The 16,896-nt window shown below is 46.6% G+C and overlaps 2 protein-coding genes and 1 non-coding gene across 7 annotated transcripts; 2 read left to right on the forward strand and 1 right to left on the reverse strand.

Moving 5' to 3' along the window:
* Window positions 1-454: 454 nt before the first annotated feature.
* Window positions 455-6,718, reverse strand: KPNA2 (karyopherin subunit alpha 2). Of its 2 annotated transcripts, none has more exons than XM_065034139.1 (11): window positions 6,603-6,718; window positions 5,745-5,860; window positions 5,510-5,647; window positions 5,008-5,096; window positions 3,890-4,158; window positions 2,894-2,988; window positions 2,538-2,801; window positions 1,584-1,817; window positions 1,316-1,498; window positions 1,055-1,204; window positions 455-958 (listed from the first exon to the last, which is right to left on the reverse strand). In XM_065034139.1, exons 2-11 carry the CDS (start codon window positions 5,817-5,819, stop codon window positions 866-868), a joined length of 1,590 nt encoding a protein of 529 aa, XP_064890211.1. In that variant the 5' UTR covers window positions 5,820-5,860; window positions 6,603-6,718; the 3' UTR covers window positions 455-865. The 2 variants fall into 2 exon arrangements, with proteins under 2 accessions (XP_064890211.1, XP_064890212.1); XM_065034140.1 differs by having other exon boundaries at window positions 6,623-6,665.
* A 1,306-nt stretch (window positions 6,719-8,024) lies between these two features.
* Window positions 8,025-8,097, forward strand: TRNAR-CCG (transfer RNA arginine (anticodon CCG)). The gene has a single exon. It is a non-coding gene; the product is annotated as a tRNA-Arg (tRNA).
* A 2,487-nt stretch (window positions 8,098-10,584) lies between these two features.
* Window positions 10,585-16,683, forward strand: C18H17orf58 (chromosome 18 C17orf58 homolog). Of its 4 annotated transcripts, none has more exons than XM_021280737.2 (5): window positions 10,585-10,766; window positions 12,736-13,293; window positions 13,398-13,493; window positions 14,978-15,166; window positions 15,656-16,683. In XM_021280737.2, the coding sequence occupies exons 1-5, from the start codon at window positions 10,649-10,651 to the stop codon at window positions 15,838-15,840; spliced, it is 1,146 nt and encodes a 381-aa protein (XP_021136412.2). In that variant the 5' UTR covers window positions 10,585-10,648; the 3' UTR covers window positions 15,841-16,683. The 4 variants fall into 4 exon arrangements, with proteins under 4 accessions (XP_021136412.2, XP_021136411.2, XP_021136414.2 ...); XM_021280736.2 differs by having other exon boundaries at window positions 10,589-10,766; window positions 14,975-15,166; XM_021280739.2 differs by having other exon boundaries at window positions 10,590-10,766; window positions 13,416-13,493.
* Window positions 16,684-16,896: the final 213 nt, after the last annotated feature.

Below are 16,896 nucleotides of genomic sequence, written 5' to 3' on the forward strand. Positions count from 1 at the left end.
AGAAGCAGAGGGGCAATAAGATTCCAAGATGACACTTTTCATTTTCACTCTCGAGAGCAGATTAGTCCTTCAAAGCATTTCATATCCTCTGTGCTAAAGCTACCTGAACATACTTTACAATTAGTTTACTGCTGCGCTTATCCATCCTCCACACTATTCCTTGAAGTTAATTAGTGCTACTACAATCTTTAAATATTTCTCCAAAAGGCAAAAAACTGCTTAGCTCAGTTATGAACAGGGTAGAACAAATCAGATTCTGCAAGAGAAATCAGCAATTCATTTGTTCTGCAGCAACAGAAACCTGCTATACACAGAAGTCAGAGCATGGGGGGGCAAGCTGTTTTAAACCCACAATCTTAATAATCTCCCATAGTTTTAGACCTGCATTCTTGCCATTGTACTTTTTGATTAAGTATACTTACCATCTCAGTCACCTTGAGAGCAATTGCCACAATTTTATTTGATGTGTTGATATAACTTTATTGAATTTCAAACAAATCATCTTTAAAAGCCTACTCAGTGTATTGATTACAGCAGTAGGTTACACAGAAGGTAATAGTTTAAGAGGAGGTTTGCAGAGAAGTGGCTCATGCTTTGTGAGAAGCCTGTATTGCTCACTCGCACTCTTACGCCTGACAGGACAGCAAGATACAGAAAGAGAACAAGTATTTACAAGTATCTTGGAAAAGTTTAGAGTTAGAAGTTCACATATGTACAGTTTTGAACTGTTCAAGTATGTTTCAGTTGGACAAAGTGCTACAGGTCACATATAAAAACACAGTAAAAAAAAGAGGAACTATTAAGACAAAGTGGCAGTCATTTGTGTGCCAAACGACTTGTAGGTGGGTTGCAGTATATGCAAGACCTAGAAGCTGAATGTATCTGGAGTATTGCCCTGAATTTGGAAAGTGTAGCTGGCAGCCGTAGATTCTGGCACAACATTTTGGTCTTCTTCCTCCTAGAAGAAAGAGAAAGAGGGGTAGCATTTCAGCCTAGTAGTCAATTCTAGAATACAAAATAAGAGTGGAAATAAAGTCATCCTGCAGCCACTTACTTCTGCTGAGAAATATTTCTCAATCAGGGTGGAGGAGGCTTTATACACTTGTTCATTTTCATGTGACTGAAGAGCTTCAATTTTGTCTAGACCACCACACTCCTCAATCATGAGGCAGAGTTTTTCAGTCTCATTGATCTTCTCAGCAGCCTGAAAGAGACAAGCACAGAATAACCTCAGACAAGGTGCATGGCACTAACTACTGGATGACCACTAGCAATACCTTGGACAATAATAACTGAGTGTACTGCATCCACCTACCAAGAAGATATTAGAAATAGCATCCAGAATAACTAGCACAGTTTTGCTGTCTTTAGCCGAGAGGAGATTCAGCAGTGGTTCAACAACACCAGCCTGAACGAGATAGACGATCTGGTCAATTGTTCCACCACTTGTGTAGTTTGTCACAGCCCACACAGCTTCCTTTTGAGACTTGAAATCCCCCTGTGGAGGTGAAAGCAGAGTATTTGAACACAGATAGCAGTAGTAACAGCAAAAGCCTAATGTAGTAGATACGGCTTTTGTTTACCTTCCTCAAAATACCAATGAGATAAGGCACAAGGCCATGGTCTACAACTTGCTGAATCTGGTCCTGTCGTCCAGCAGTGATGTTGGACATGGTCCATGCCGCTTCTTTCTGAATGTTGTTTTTATGATGAGAAAGGAGACTTGGAAAAACAGATAGTGCTCCTGAATCAATAACCATCTGCGTCTGCTCATCAGTACCAGTGACGATATTTCCTATGGCTCTTAATGAAGGGGTCTGAAACAAATATGAAGACAGTACTTAGGAACGGTACTCATCTAATCTATGCTTGAGCAAATACAACCACATATGACACCCCTCCACTCTGGCCTTCCCAGTTAAGAGCATGACATGCTCCGTACTGACGAGCTTTAAGCTCCTCATTACCATTATATTGCAAGCATTAAGCAGGTTAAGACTGCCCACCTTACAAGGCCAGTCTGCACGCAACTATCCAGGACAGAGCTTAGGAAAACCATCTCCCAAGTGCTAATGCAGTTTTATTATTCTAGAATTATAGTGTGCACAGAGCACTAAATACTGTCCCTAGAATTTGGATTTGTCACAGTAGTTCGGTGTTAAAAGCAAGTTTTAAAGGATGTAGTCAAAGATGTCCCAGTTCATTGCAGGGGGTCTGGACTACGTGACCTTGGAAGGTCCCTTCCAACCCAAACTATCCTATGACTGTATGATTCTATGATGTTGACTGTTGTGCTCCTCTGTGTGCTAAATCCACTAATTAGGTAGAGAAGGTGACAGTTATCAACAGTAATAGTCTATGCCTTATGTGGGGGCAGTCTCCAGGCAAGATAGAAGCTCAAATCTTATCTACAAAACCTAGAACAAGGATCAGACTTATGTAGGAAAAGAACTATTCAGTTACATGGACTCTGTTCTAACTGCAGTGTTATTCATGACTCAAATCAAGCGACAGCCATCTGCACATCTGATGCTTACCATTATAGGCAGTTCACTACACCCCAGGAGTTTCACAAGTTGTGGCACCAATCCAGTTTTGACTACAACTTCTATCCTGTCATTGGAACCATCTGTTAGATAGGAAAGCGCCCAGCACGTGTCTGCTAACACCTCAGGGTCATTGTGGTGCAAGAGTCTAACAAGCGTTGGAAGAATCTGCTCAATGGCTTCTATGGGTGGTGCAGGATTCTTATTACGACACAGGTTTGAGAGGGTCCAGGTAACGTTGCGTAAATATCCAGACTGCAAGAGTTGAAAGAAATGGTTAACAACAGTTTCACTGAGTTTTCATTCACTTATTAGTAATTATAACTTGAATCATACTGCACACTTACAGCCAGAGAAGAGAGATCAGGAACAGCTAGTAGACTCAGCAGTGGTTCAATTGCACCAAATTTAATAACCAGATCCCTGTAGGCAGAACCATCCCCTGAGAAAAGAAGAAAAACAGCCAGGTGAAGACCAGAATAGAGATGTGTGCATACAGAATCATTATGTGCTAGAGGATTAATTTCCCTACTGCTCAAGAAGAGCTAGACAAAATAAAAAGGCCACTGAGCTTAACTTTTTACTATTGGAGAAAAGTAATTTAGCATACATTTTCTATACAGCTTTTCTTAGAGTTTATAACTAAAACAGGGATTTGCATACTTCTTTGAAAACATATCTATGCCCTACCACTAGAACAGAGCTCTTCCCATAACGTGGGACTTCAAATGTGTTATAACCAGCAGTTGCATGAATGGATTCTATATTGTAATGCTTAAGGAATACCTATGTTTGACTGAATTCTCCTATTGCCAAGTACAAAAAGTACCTTATAAGTGAGTTTAAAAATGTAAAAGGACAAACTAAGAAAACTTCAATCAACCAAGGCTTTTATTGAGCTCATTTTCTCTGCATGAAGTCTCACTACTCTCTTAAGGCACAACTGTGGGAAACCATAATATAGTAAATGCAATATTGTTTAAAAGAAATATATTCATTTAGACCAGGCTTTTAAAAATGGGAAGCAAGGAATATTGGCCATCACATACACAGATGTGTGAGCCATCTGCTTGTTCCTTTGACCCTTCCAGTGAACACACAGAGCAGAGCTCATTGATCAATCACAAAAACACCCAGCGAGATGTGAAAAAGCCTCATGTTGTAGCATGGTCATATAGCTCTATCAAAACTGAAGTGAAATATGGAATCAATCCACATAATGCAACACACAGGTTGCCAGGTATTGCATGACACACCTTATACTGGGCATGACATGTCAGTAATAACGTCCTGTTTTAAATAAAGGAGGAGGTGTGAGAGAGTTGTGTAGCATATTGACATACCTGCAATATTTCCTAATGCCCACACAGCCTGTTCACTGATGTGAGTGTGGGGAGAGGCCAGGAGCGCAATAAATGCTGGGATAGCCCCTCCATCTACTACTGCCTTTGTTTGTTCTGACGTGCCAGAAGCAATGTTGGTAAGTGCCCAGGCAGACTCAAACTGAATAGGACTGCAGTCTGCTCTGCCCAAGAACGAGACAAACTTGGGAATCAAACCAGCCCGAATTATGTTGTCTATGGGAGGCTGCTTCTCCCTTGAGAGGAGTTTCCTGAGGAAGAAGACAAACAGAAGGCATCATTTTTGTCTGCAGAGATCTGAACAACAGATTCCATTAATCAGTCTAAAAAGAAAAAACAACCCAAACCCATATTTGAAAGAAGAAAAGGTTTAGCATTGCCTTAACACTCAGGGAAGGCAGTGCACCAAGACATGAGAAATGCAGACAAGCTGAACACTAGCTTCCTAAACCTCTGTTAATGTTGGTTTTGGCAAGTCTTCACTATATGAGAGGTTCTGCTCAGATTCTGAGCTAAAGCAGACCTGCAAGAGTCATAATCCACCTGAACTGGCCGTGTTTCTCAGCAGACAGAAGGCTAATGGCTGGCAGCAGCAGCATTGCAGCAATTACAAGCTTGCTAAAGGAGACTTTAGACTGGCAAGCAGAAAGGACACGTGACATACTTCAAACCCCAGTCACCTTAGTGTTCACATTACTCTAAGGTAGATCACTGCACTTAAATACTGTAGTGAAGTATTAACACTGTTTAAAGAGACCTTATTCTACTATAACAAAGGGTTTCTTATTTTTTACTCCTACAACTCTAAGACTGACTCCTGTTTATTTTGACACCTCAAAACCACTAGAAAGAACTACTACTTCCTAGTAAAATGTTCAGGCACTTTAAACAGCCAAAGCCACACAATTGCAATGAAATTTTACCTAAAGGAAGTGTTCCTAAACATCGTATAAAAGGCTGACTCAGGTTTCAAAAATACTGTCTGATTAGAAGAGCCATAGATGCTGCCATCAACAGACACTTCAGCTCATAAGCAAATTATTTTACCCTGCCTGGTTCCTGGCTTGCACAGCTGAATTGGTTACCTCCCAATCTCTTACCTGGCAGCTTGAGTAGCCTGTAGCTGAAGCTCCATATTGTTACTATTAACTCCTTTGACTATTTCTTCAACTGACCAGTGTGCTGAAACCTGTACAATAAGAAGTTACATGAATGCTTTGTTGGGTGGAATGTGTCTTCACGACTGCAGAGTCCTTTTATAAATTATTATGAATGTTTACAACAACTTCTTTTATTAAAAGATTATACTGCTACATGATACTCCAAAAGCATATCAGCTACAACTTTAACTACAGTTATCTGAACTACTGAAAGGTTTGGGGCTTTTTAAATAGAGTTCTTCACACCACCATTACACTGATACAGTAGGCTTATGCATAACTGCCTAAGCTATGTTTTAAAAGCATTGTACACTAGAGTTGGCAGTATATACTTAAACTGGTAATATATACGTAGTGCTGTGTTTCACACAAGAAGGAATTTGTACTGCATGAGCTTGTATTGCAAGAGCTCCAAGTGTGCCCATCCCAAGAACCCACTTACTTGATTGCCCCTGTTTTCCTGAAGAGGAGAAGTAGCATCATCAGGTAAAGTGCTAACATTTCTTCTTTTAAGCATCTGGTCATCTTTCTTGGCTTTCCTCAGTTCTACATTGACTTCAATACGCCGCCTTCTCATCTCCTGAAGGATACACATTCATAGTAAATTCTTGGCTTTTACAACTCATGATGAGAGAAATGATGTCCAAAAAGTAGTGAACTGTAACAGAAATACTCACTGTAGTATCCTTTCCTTTGTTCTTGAATCTGTTCAAGCGAGCTGCTGCTGTATTGGTATTCTCATTAGTAGACATCTTGCTTAATAGATTTTTGAGAGAGCCAGATAAAAATAAGCCTGAAAACAGAGGAAAAAATAAAGAGCAAGTTCACTCTGTGCAATTTAAATTTTAAAAAAGAAGGTCAGTACTTGAGAATCATACACTTGTCTGTATTATGTACAACAGCTTCTGACTCGATTGAACATGCTAGTAACATAACAGCTGTCTCTTTAAACACCTGGATGTTACAGCAAGCTCTAGCATTAACACAAAAGCAGTAGGCACACACGTCACAAACTCTATCAAAGCCATTATTTTTAGGAGCAAGATTGGTCTTCCTTCCCCTGGATAGCACACATACTTTTAAATACTGTTTTCACTATGCTGTGTGCTTATACTGCACAAGCACCCCATCCAGTCCCACCCCGACCCCCTTTGATAAGAACAGCGACATTTTGCAATGGAAAGGCCCCTCGAGGGAGCTTGCTATGCCGGTGCGGCCGGCAGCACACAGCAGCAGCTACACTGCTGAAGAGGCAGCCCCTGCGCCTTGGCAGGCTCCGAGGACCGGCTTTGTTTCGGCCACAACTCAGCCGGAACACACAGCCCGCTCTGGGACGCGCCAGCCCTGTCAGCCGCTCTCCAGACAGCGACCTGTGACCGCGGACATCCGACAGGCTCCAGAGGGAGGCCGCCCTAGAGACTCCCGGCAGCAGAGCCCATTCCCTTCCGACAGCCCAGCGCAGAGCCCCGCGACCCCACACCCGGCTTCTCCCCACCACAGGCTCCCTTCCTGCCCCCAAGGGCAGGGATCTCCACCTCAGACTCCGCGCACAAACCGTCCTGCCGCCGCGCCGCTCCCAGCCTGCGAGCACGCTGCACTGCCCCTGCCCGCTCCTGGCGGGATTTAAATTCCCGCGCCCTCGCCCTGCTATTGGCCAGTTCGAGCCATAGCAACCTTCTGATTGGCCAGTTTGAAAAGCAGCTCGTCTCGCGATGAGAAGCGACGAGCCTCCCCCGCGCTCCCGGAACACCCGCCCAGCCCCTCAAAACTACAACTCCCGGCATCCCTTTCGCAGGGAGCGCGCCGGGCGTTGCGGGGAGGCGGCGCGGGGCATGCTGGGAGTTGTAGTTCGGGATGGAGTTAGAGGGGTGAGCACAGGGAGATTTCCACACTCTGGGGCAGTAACTTTAATATTTCCTCACAAACAGCCCCAATTTCTACCTCAGTAACCGTCAGGTCACCGCAAGCTTTCCCCCAGACTCCCTGTCTTGCGTCTCCTAGGAGGGCAGCGCACAGGAATTTAATGAAAATGGGATGTGAGATTACAATTTACAGCAATTCAGCAGTAATTGGGACAGGTCGAAACTAAATCATACAGAATGACAGAAAAAGCATGCTTGCCCCTGTGGCACGCCAGCAAAATCAACAGATTTGGGATGGTTTCAGAAGGGTTTGGCCATTTTACAAGGAGCAGAATGCAAAAGCACACGCTATTTCACAGGAGATGTAATTCCAGACATAAAACCCGGGGAAAAACCATGACTCTGCCGGCAATTCAAGCACGTCAGTGTACAGTTCCGGGCAGAGAAGTATCAAAGGTGCACATTGATACACCTGAGTGTTAAACCATCAAAATAAAGCACTTCTGCAAAGGGTGAGTGTAAGGAGGATGGAGCCAGGCTCTTCTGGGTGACAACCAATGGTAGGACAAGGGGTAATGGGTGCAAACTGGAACACAAAAGGCTCCACTTAAGTATGAGAAGAAATTTGTTCATGGTGAGGGTGGCAGAGCCTGGCCCAGGCTGCCCAGGGGGGTTGTGGAGTCTCCTTCTGTGCAGACATTCCAACCCGCCTGGACACCTTCCTGTGTAACCTCATCTGGGTGTTCCTGCTCCATGGGGGGATTGCACTGCATGAGCTTTCCAGGGCCCTTCCAACCCCGGACATTCTGTGACTCCGCGAACTGACCGCGCCTGAGCCACGACACGCACCAGCTCGCTCCCTGAAGGCGGCACCGCGGGCTCGCGTGACGTTGAGGGGCGGGGCCGCGAGCACCGTGCCCAATGGCGTGCGAGGAGAGAGTGAAAGGTGGCGGAGCACCGGGAGGGCGGGGCAGGGAGCGGGCTGGCGGGGCCTCGCGGTCACGAGCAAAGAGAACGTGAAATCCCGCCTGGGGGCGGGGCCAGCTCAGGCCGGGCGGGGCTCTTACTGCGCGGCGCAGACAGCGATCGCTGGGTGACCCAGTGGCCTAATGGATAAGGCATCAGCCTCCGGAGCTGGGGATTGTGGGTTCGAGTCCCATCTGGGTCGTGCCGCACACGTTTTGTGGTTCCAGCGTAGCGTGGCCTTTCCCGCGCAGCACGGGATTGTTGCCCAGCTGGGCCCATCCAACACTTTTATCCGCAGCCGCCGCAGCCGGTGAGGAAGACCCGGGACGGCGCCAGTAGCCCGGTCTGCCGCTGGCACGGGCCCCGGGCGCTGCCCCAAGTTCCCTCATCCGCCGCCCTGCCAGCGGGCAGCCGGGCCGCCTTCCATCCCCGTCGGCACCGCAGCCCTTCACCGGCGCCACCGCGCCCGGTGCCGCCGCCGCCTCCTCCCTCCTTCCCGCGGGGGTCCTGCGGCAGCGCCTCCGCCCGGGGCCCGGCTCCGGCGTCCTGGTCGCCGCGAAGCTGCGGCCGAGCGTGTGACTGGTGAGTGACCCCGGAGCCCGAACGAGCCGGGGCCGGTGGGCGGGCTGGCCGGGCCGCAGCGCGGGCCCGTGGTGGGGGGCAGGCCGGGGCCCCGTGGCTGTGACGGCGGCCGCGGCCATGGCGCTCGCGGTCCCTGTTTTCCTCAGAGTCCCGCTCGGAGAGCTGCTCCCCTCTCCGCTGCTGCCGGCACACCTGTCGCTTCTTGAACCGTAGAAATGCTCCAAATTGCCCTTTCAGTCAAGATCCTGCCCAAGTAAAGAGTCTGGGAAATACAGACACAGGCATATGTTGATATAGGTTGAGTTACGCTACAAGTCGATTTAAACAGAAGGCTCTTTGGAGCATATGAATTGTGCAGGACACTCATCCATCCCTCCCTCCCTCTCTCCATCTATCGTTTAAACTCCTATTTCCATAATTAGCTATCTGGGAATACTTTTTTGAATTAAAATGTTTTACAGTAGCAAAGGAAAAGAGGGATTAATAAACACTACACTAGAAACTTACAACACTAACAGTTGTGTTAAAAAGTGATACATTTTGCACACTGTTCTGGCTAGTTTTCTGCATTTTCACCCATAGCCGCTTGGGGTGAAGCGCTGTACTTTTAAGAATTTTATTAAGCTGCTTAATTAAGGCAGTACAAACCAAACAGTGTTTAAAGCTGGACCGCATGACACAGGCATTAGTGAGGAGTAGGTTTACTCTTGGGGGGGTGTGTTTTGGGAGCTGGGATATAGCGCTTTTGTAGGGTTTTAAGGTTCTTTGTTGCACCTTAAAGGCGTGAACGAGTTCACTAAACTTCATGACATCCAGTAGCAGCTACTGAGAAAAACTGTCACGATGGAATTCTTGTCTTATAACAAGGTCACTCCTTGAAGGAACATAGGGCTACATGTACTTAATTCAATAATCCAAAGCAGGGTTGTGTGAAAATTTGCAGAGTTCTTCATATCAGCAAATACAGATTTAAAAATAAAGTTATATCAGGGCTCAGCAAAGCTCGGACTGGACAGTAACTGCTGCATTTGTCGTTGTGAAAGGAGTCACTGAAACCGGTTTCTTAAACTGAAGGAGATTACCAGCTGTATGACTGGAGGTGGACAGGAATACCTAAATATGTTTCATTGTAATGTGTGCCCTTTACCGACACTGAACTGCCTGTTCCAGCATCTGTCAATCACACTTTATAATGTAGTTCTTCATATCCGCTAAACCCATATTTGTTCTGTCTGATTTTCTCTAAAAGACACGATAGGAAACAAGACATTCCCCTAAAGTAAAACCCTATTGCTGAGAACGTATATCTGGATGTTACTCTCAGCAGCACAGGTTGCTGCGGGCAGTATAGATTGTCTATATGTGTGGGGGTGTCCGGGGCGGTGGGCAGTATAGATTGTCTATAGGTGTGGGGGTGTCTGGGGCGATAGGCGGTATAGATTGCCTATAGGTGTGGGGGTGTCCGGGGCGATAGGCAGTATAGATTGCCTATAGGTGTGGGGGTGTCCGGGGCAGTGGGCAGTATAGATTGTCTATAGGTGTGGGGGTGTCCGGGGCAGTGGGCAGTATAGATTGCCTATAGGTGTGGGGGTGTCTGGGGTGGTAGGCGGTATAGATTGTCTATAGGTGTGGGGGTGTCCGGGGCGGTAGGCAGTATAGATTGCCTATAGGTGTGGGGGTGTCCGGGGCAGTAGGCAGTATAGATTGCCTATAGGTGTGGGGGTGTCCGGGGCAGTGGGCAGTATAGATTGTCTATAGGTGTGGGGGTGTCCGGGGCGGTAGGCAGTATAGATTGTCTATAGGTGTGGGGGTGTCCGGGGCAGTAGGCAGTATAGATTGCCTATAGGTGTGGGGGTGTCCGGGGCAGTGGGCAGTATAGATTGCCTATAGGTGTGGGGGTGTCTGGGGCGGTAGGCAGTATAGATTGCCTATAGGTGTGGGGGTGTCCGGGGCAGTGGGCAGTATAGATTGCCTATAGGTGTGGGGGTGTCTGGGGCGGTAGGCAGTATAGATTGCCTATAGGTGTGGGGTGTCAGGGACAGTAGGCAGTATAGATTGCCTATAGGTGTGGGGTGCCAGGGGCAGCGGGGGCTGCAGCTCTTGGTCTGGCTCCAGTGGGTTGTCCGGTTCCCGTTTCCCCTGGGGCTGCCTCTCATTAGTGTGAGTCGGGGATGGGCATAAAAACACTCCGGTTCAATCTGAGTCTGGAAAAACCCTCCTTCAAAATGACAACCAGAGTGTTCTGGCTCCTCTGCTTTGTCTTCAGATCATCTTCCAGCTCGGTGGCCGGTAAGCTCATTAACATTCAAAGCGGGGCCGGGGTTTGCCTTTGGTGTCAGGGGACGCTGAACTCTTTACTACAAATTCTTTCATTTTCAGCTGTATTCTTTTCAGCAGTAGCCCCATAAGGGCTCAAGAAAGAAACATTTCAACCGGTTTGCGGGATGGGAATGTAAAATGCGGTGTTTGATTTGTCAGCATTTGAAAGAATTAAGAGCACCTGCCAAAGGAGCAGCGAGCCGGTGCCGTGAGCCCTGCCAGCCACAGCCAGCACTTACCATTTGACTGACTTCTGCATATGGGTTCTTTTTCACTTGTATGTGATCTTTCCCTTTTAGTCTCCTTCCCCTCACCCTGTAAACTCCAGATTTCTGATTTATTTCTTATTTACTTCTGCATATGGGTTCTTTTTCACTTGTATGTGATCTTTCCCTTTTAGTCTCCTTCCCCTCACCCTGTAAACTCCAGATTTCTGATTTATTTCGACATGCTGTCACGTGTGCATGCAGCAAACTGTCCTAAACGCGTACATTTTCTTTTTTTACTATCTCATTGATGGTACAGAAATAAGATATACATCTATTCCGGTGGGAGGGAGAAGTCCAGGAGCCAACTGTGTTGCAGTTGTATTTCTCGGGTTGCAACAGCTTGACAGGAATATGTTGGTGTAGGGGAATGGACCTCGAGGTCCTGAACAGGTTGAGTAGAGAAAAATTAACTATTTCTTGTTACAAGCCATGAGAGAGGAGGAACAATAAACTGGTAGAAATGTGTACTTATACAATCAAGTCCAGAACACCTGCTTGGAGTTCCCAGCTTCATATTGAAACATCTCCGGAACACCCTATTGCTTTCTTTAGCTTGGACTTTTTCCACCCCCGTTCTTCATGGACATTCTTTTGACTTTATGTGTGGCCAGCCCAGATATCAGGGAATCTTTCCCATGACAGCAGCTGGTAAGAGCGAAGGGGGAGAAGTGGCAAGGTCAGCAGCGGAGTCAGTTGTAGCAGATAAACCAGGACGTTGTTCATCTGTGTGTGTGGAATATCTCTTTTCACATAAGGAGTCAGGATCAGCCGCCTACACGGCGCTGACCGCAGCGAACACCCAGCGAGCGGCTGTGTGTGGGTGAGCGGCTTGAAAACTCCGCTGGCTCACTACAGGCACGCAGCGGAGGCCTGAAGCAAAGGGAAAATGGACTGCAGGAGGAAATGTCTCTCTTCCCAGGCTAAACAGAAGGTCGTATTTCTCTGTGAGGTCCAAATGAACGAGGTGAAGGAATAAATTAAGGCCTAGGTGACAGTCCAGCTTGCGTGAACAATGTCATTAAGCCTTTCCATTTTTCACTAGATTCCCAGACACTTCCTCTCTCTCTCAACCCTTGTCCTCTCAACTTAAGAAAAGCCTTGAAATAATTGTTACTCCGCAGCAATAGCCTAGCTACCAGACTATGGCGCTGCCACTATACAGCTCTGTAGTGCAAAAGTCAGAGATCCAAAACGCCGAATAAAGACCTTTTCAGTAGCATTCAAAGCCCAGAGCTGCTGAAGAGCCCAGATGACACATGGATGGGAAAACCAAATAGTTCTGTTGTCATAGTCTTTTAAACAAGCATCCCAAACGGCGATGTGAACCTTGTTTCCTCAGATGTTCCCTGGAGATTCGGGGTTTTGAGAAGAGGGTTTGTTTATAAGTTGTGTTTTTAATTTGCAACAATAATAAAGTAAAAATGCAAATTCCCGTGTTTTGCTCACACAGCTGCATTCTCTGTGCTGGGCCTTCCGTGCCTGAGTGCAGAAGAATGAGGAGCTCTACTATATTTCATCTGTTGAACTATTTATCAGTTATATTGTCATATTGTTGAAGGTTTAACTTATGGACTAGAGTCTCTGATCTGTCAGGCACTTGTCATTCAGAAGCACATGGAACAATAACAAAATTAAAAGCCTAATTAGCTCTCTCCTTTTTCTGTATGCAGGATCCCTGCCCTATGCCGAGAAACCCAGTCAGACTCTGAGCAAAGACGCTTATAGTTCCGCAGACGCCGCACCTGGCCAAGGGAAACTCCCCGCCTGGGGCACCAGAGAGAATCACACACACCACTGGCGGCCCAGACCTCCCGGGGTCATCTCCCTCTCATCAGACAAAAAGAAACGCACCAAACCTTCTCTAGAAAACAGCACGGGGCTGAGGAAGCACCTCTGGCAGTATGGAGGGGCCCTGGCGCTGGAGAGCCCGCCCGAGGGACCCTCTCCTGCCTCCCTGGACTTCAACCACGCGCACAGGAGGCCGGACAGACGGCCGGGCCAGGCTGCCAACAGCGTGTGGGCTCCTTTCCGTCACCCAGACTCTCCCTACCGACGGGTGACGTCCTCAGAGGAGTCAGATAATCCCAACACGCTGGATCACTTCAACCGACCAGGCAAGGTCATCCTCCATAAACCCACCGATCCCTTGAAAAAGGTCATCAAACCCTCCTGGGCCACCAACCGCCAGCCGTCCAGCTCGCCTGACCACTTCAGCGTGCTCAAGAAGGGTAAGAGGACGGGGTGCTCTGGGAAGGGGCAGCATGAGCTCCCCAAAGGGTGGGCGGTGCAATTTGGATGAAATGTCCCCAAAGGGCCCATCGCTGCCCCTCAGTCTGTGTGCCTGTTCCAGACCCTGATGAGAAGACGTGTCTGAGCGAGTGCAGGAAGGAGAGAGACGAGCTGGAGGCTTATTGCACAAGCGAATTCGGTAAGTCGTGTCCTCCCTGAACCACACAGACACCTCTTAGTTCATCTATTCCTGACATTTCACCTCTGCCTTTAAGATACTGTTTCACTCTGTTAAATAATTACCAAGTGCACTTAAAAGGACCCATCACAGCTCTTCATAAACGTGCTACAACAAACTGTACCGATTTTTACATTACCCTTTCCCTACCTTTGGCTAGTATTGCTCTTTTTTCTGTTTCCTCTACTTTCCACTCCTGAGAGGAAGACAAAGATCTTGCTGCTGGTCAACAGAACTGAAAAGACCAATTATTTTAGATACTCCAACATTAAACGTTGTTGCCGTATTACTTACCTCTTACTATTTAGAGCAAGTTTGTGGTTTGGGAGGCTGAAGTTTCAAATGAAAATGAAATGGTGAATCAAACCAAACCAGAAGCGTGTTCCTCTCTGCAGAGAGGATTTTCAGTGTCTTCAGTCTTCGTGTCCATGTTGCTGTAGCCGAAGACAACAGCCTGGCATTTTTGTACTGAGCATTTTCCAACTGGAATCTGGCCTCGCGCTTACGGAGCTGTGAAACAGATACCAAATTTTCTCACAGTATTTTAAGAGATAAGCAAAATACATGCCTAGTGGTAACAGATGTTTCCATTTGTAGAACATAAACACGTTGGGAGACATCTGTTTTCTCTAAATGGAGAAGTCAGGAAGTGCTTTTACGAATACTATATCCTTTATTTTTTACCACTCTCATGCATTCCTGTCCAACGTAGGCCTTAGAGCCAGCCGGCCTTTTTATCCTTCACCCTTTGAACGAGTTGCAGTCTCATTCTTCTCTTAAATTGAGAAAGACAAGTAGGAAAAGTGTGAGCAGCAGATCAGGCAAGGTTGCATTGCAGTGAGCAGAGAGCGCCTTTTATGTCTTTACATTTACAGTGCAGAATGATGGAATCAGTTGTTGCCGGTGAGGCAGGTGTGATGCTGGTTACAGGCCTGGCTGCCTTACCTGCCCAACACATTGCTCTGTTTTTCCCAGTTCCTGCAGTCACAGCACTTGTCAAAAGCAGAAATGGGGTGGAAAGCGTGAAGAGACGACCGTACAACGTGCCTATTGCTGCCCTTGCCTTGGTGCAAGGGCCTTTGCTTTCAAAAGCTGAAGCGTTTCATTGGCAGGTTAGCGTTGTACTTCATTGTGAAGTTTTGATTGTGAGAATTTTACTTTGCTAGGTAAATATGTCCACTTTTTATATATCAGGATGGAAAACAGGACTCAAATCGTCACTTTCTTTTGAGACATTTTTGTAAAATTCACTAAGAAACATCTCTGACCTCAAGCCATAAGGAGGCCGGTAACTCAGCAAAAACTAAGGTGACAAACTCATTAAATGGGATTATCTGAAGCAACTCCTACAGCATTTTAAATGACAGCCCTCACATAGACCCGGAATTGCCACCACGATATGTAACCTGATGCTTTTGTTTTCTTCCTGTCCCTTAAACCAGCAGTGAACGGAATTGTTCATAACGTGGAGAGCCTGGGGAACGGAGTCCATTTGATCACCCTGTTGGTAAACAGCGATGGATTATACAAGACGAGTCGCCTGTATATTACTCCTGACGCCTTCTTCTTCCGCATTCACATCCTAGTTGTGGATACTTTAAACTGCAGTAAACCGTGTCCAGACTTTAAACTTGGTAAATAACCCCAGCTCAATCCATTCCGCTATTCCTCCTGTGTAGTGCTGTCTTAGTCCAGCCTAGTTTAAAAGGCTTATCCTGGGTGGTTGTTTCTCTAAACGTTTGGAAGAGAACCAACTGTGTGGAGAAGTCAGGAAGCAGCATTGTCCTTTCCTCACTTTATCCAGTTGCAAAACAATTGCAAGAATTTTCAGGATTGCCAAAAAAAATGTAAGCAGGAGCTTAAGCTGATGTGTTTGTCAGTAGTCCAGTTTTCCTTCTAAATGCAAGTTGATCAAATACCAGTATTTCCCCCCAAAACTTCCAACTGCAGCACAAGACTGAGTAATTCCATGCAAGCACAACCCCCAAATCCCACTGCGGTTCAGGATCTATTTCTGCAGGTTACAACTTTGCATCCGTTCGTAGATCTGTTGCCCTTAGAGCGAGCGGAGTGAACAAGCCCTCGCTTTTCTCCCCAGCACAGAAATCCTCTTTGTTTTGCAGGCAGTAGATACATCGTGATGGGTCGGATCTACCACAAGAGACGGCAGATCCCCGCGAACCTGCTGCGGTTCCTGCGAGGCCGCCTGCGCCCGGGGGACGGTTTGCTGAGGAGCAGCAGCTACGTGAAGAGATTCAATAGGAAGAGGAATCGCAAAGTGCAGGCGGCTCGCACCAAGTGTCCATAAAGCTCCAGTGACCTCCGTCTGCGACACAGGCAGCAGAATTCACCGACCAGGATGACCCCGGCTGTGGTTCTCACCTCTGAAGCTGGTGGGGAGAGGACACTTGCTTTTGCTAGGTACCTATATACTGGGAAATTTAGCACAGAAGTCAGTCTAGGGAATGTTAACCGGTCATGAATTTGCTGTTTTCAGAGCCACGGGTTATTATTGCCTCCCCTGCTGTAATGTACCCTGATAATCTGTAGTAATTCTAAAGTAAAATGCTAGAGGCATTGTAGGTAAACAAGAAGTAACTACAGTTTCGTACCCCTTATCCTTCAACAACCGTTAGATGATGCCATCGCTGTATCTGTTGAGATGTCCACTGCACTTCACACAACTCTGCCTGAACTTTTACATGCATTTGTTTCAAAAGAAACCAACAAAACTAAGCGGCGTTTGTATTGTTTTGGTATCCTCAAACACGTCTGTAGCAGTGCTGCATTTTCACACGAAGCGTACCAAATAGCTGTGTAATTATTCCAGTATATGAATACACTTACTGAAAGCAAACCAAGTCACTGCTCAACACAAATGCCCCGTTAGGCTTCCAAATAACGGCACGAGCTCACGCCAAGGAATGCAGAATAAACACGGCACCGCAGGCGCATTTCCGAGCCCGGTGACACCGTCGCTTCCTTCAAAGTTCAGGCCTAGGACTGTGAACTAAATGTCATTGCCCCATGAGAAATACCGTCAAGTTTGTACTTGCACATCAGTAAAGTTACTTTTCCAATCAAAGATAAAATTTTTTAGTACCTCTAATGTGGTGGGATGTAAGAACCAATAAAAGCTCTGTAAAGGGAATCTGTTCCAAGAGCTGATAAGCAATAATCATACGTCTTTAAAAGACAAAACAAAAAGTGGTCATGGGGTTCTAGAATATGTAAAGATATTAAACAATGGCATCTGCTAGTTTGAGAAGTCAGCTGGGGATTTTAGATAGCTATACTAAAAAAATGAGAAAATGTAGTCTAGCTTAAAAACCAGACATACACAGTAATAGGAGCCAAATACCGG

Source organism: Columba livia, chromosome 18 (genome assembly GCF_036013475.1).
Source record: "Columba livia isolate bColLiv1 breed racing homer chromosome 18, bColLiv1.pat.W.v2, whole genome shotgun sequence".
Classification (NCBI taxonomy): Eukaryota; Metazoa; Chordata; class Aves; order Columbiformes; family Columbidae; genus Columba; species Columba livia.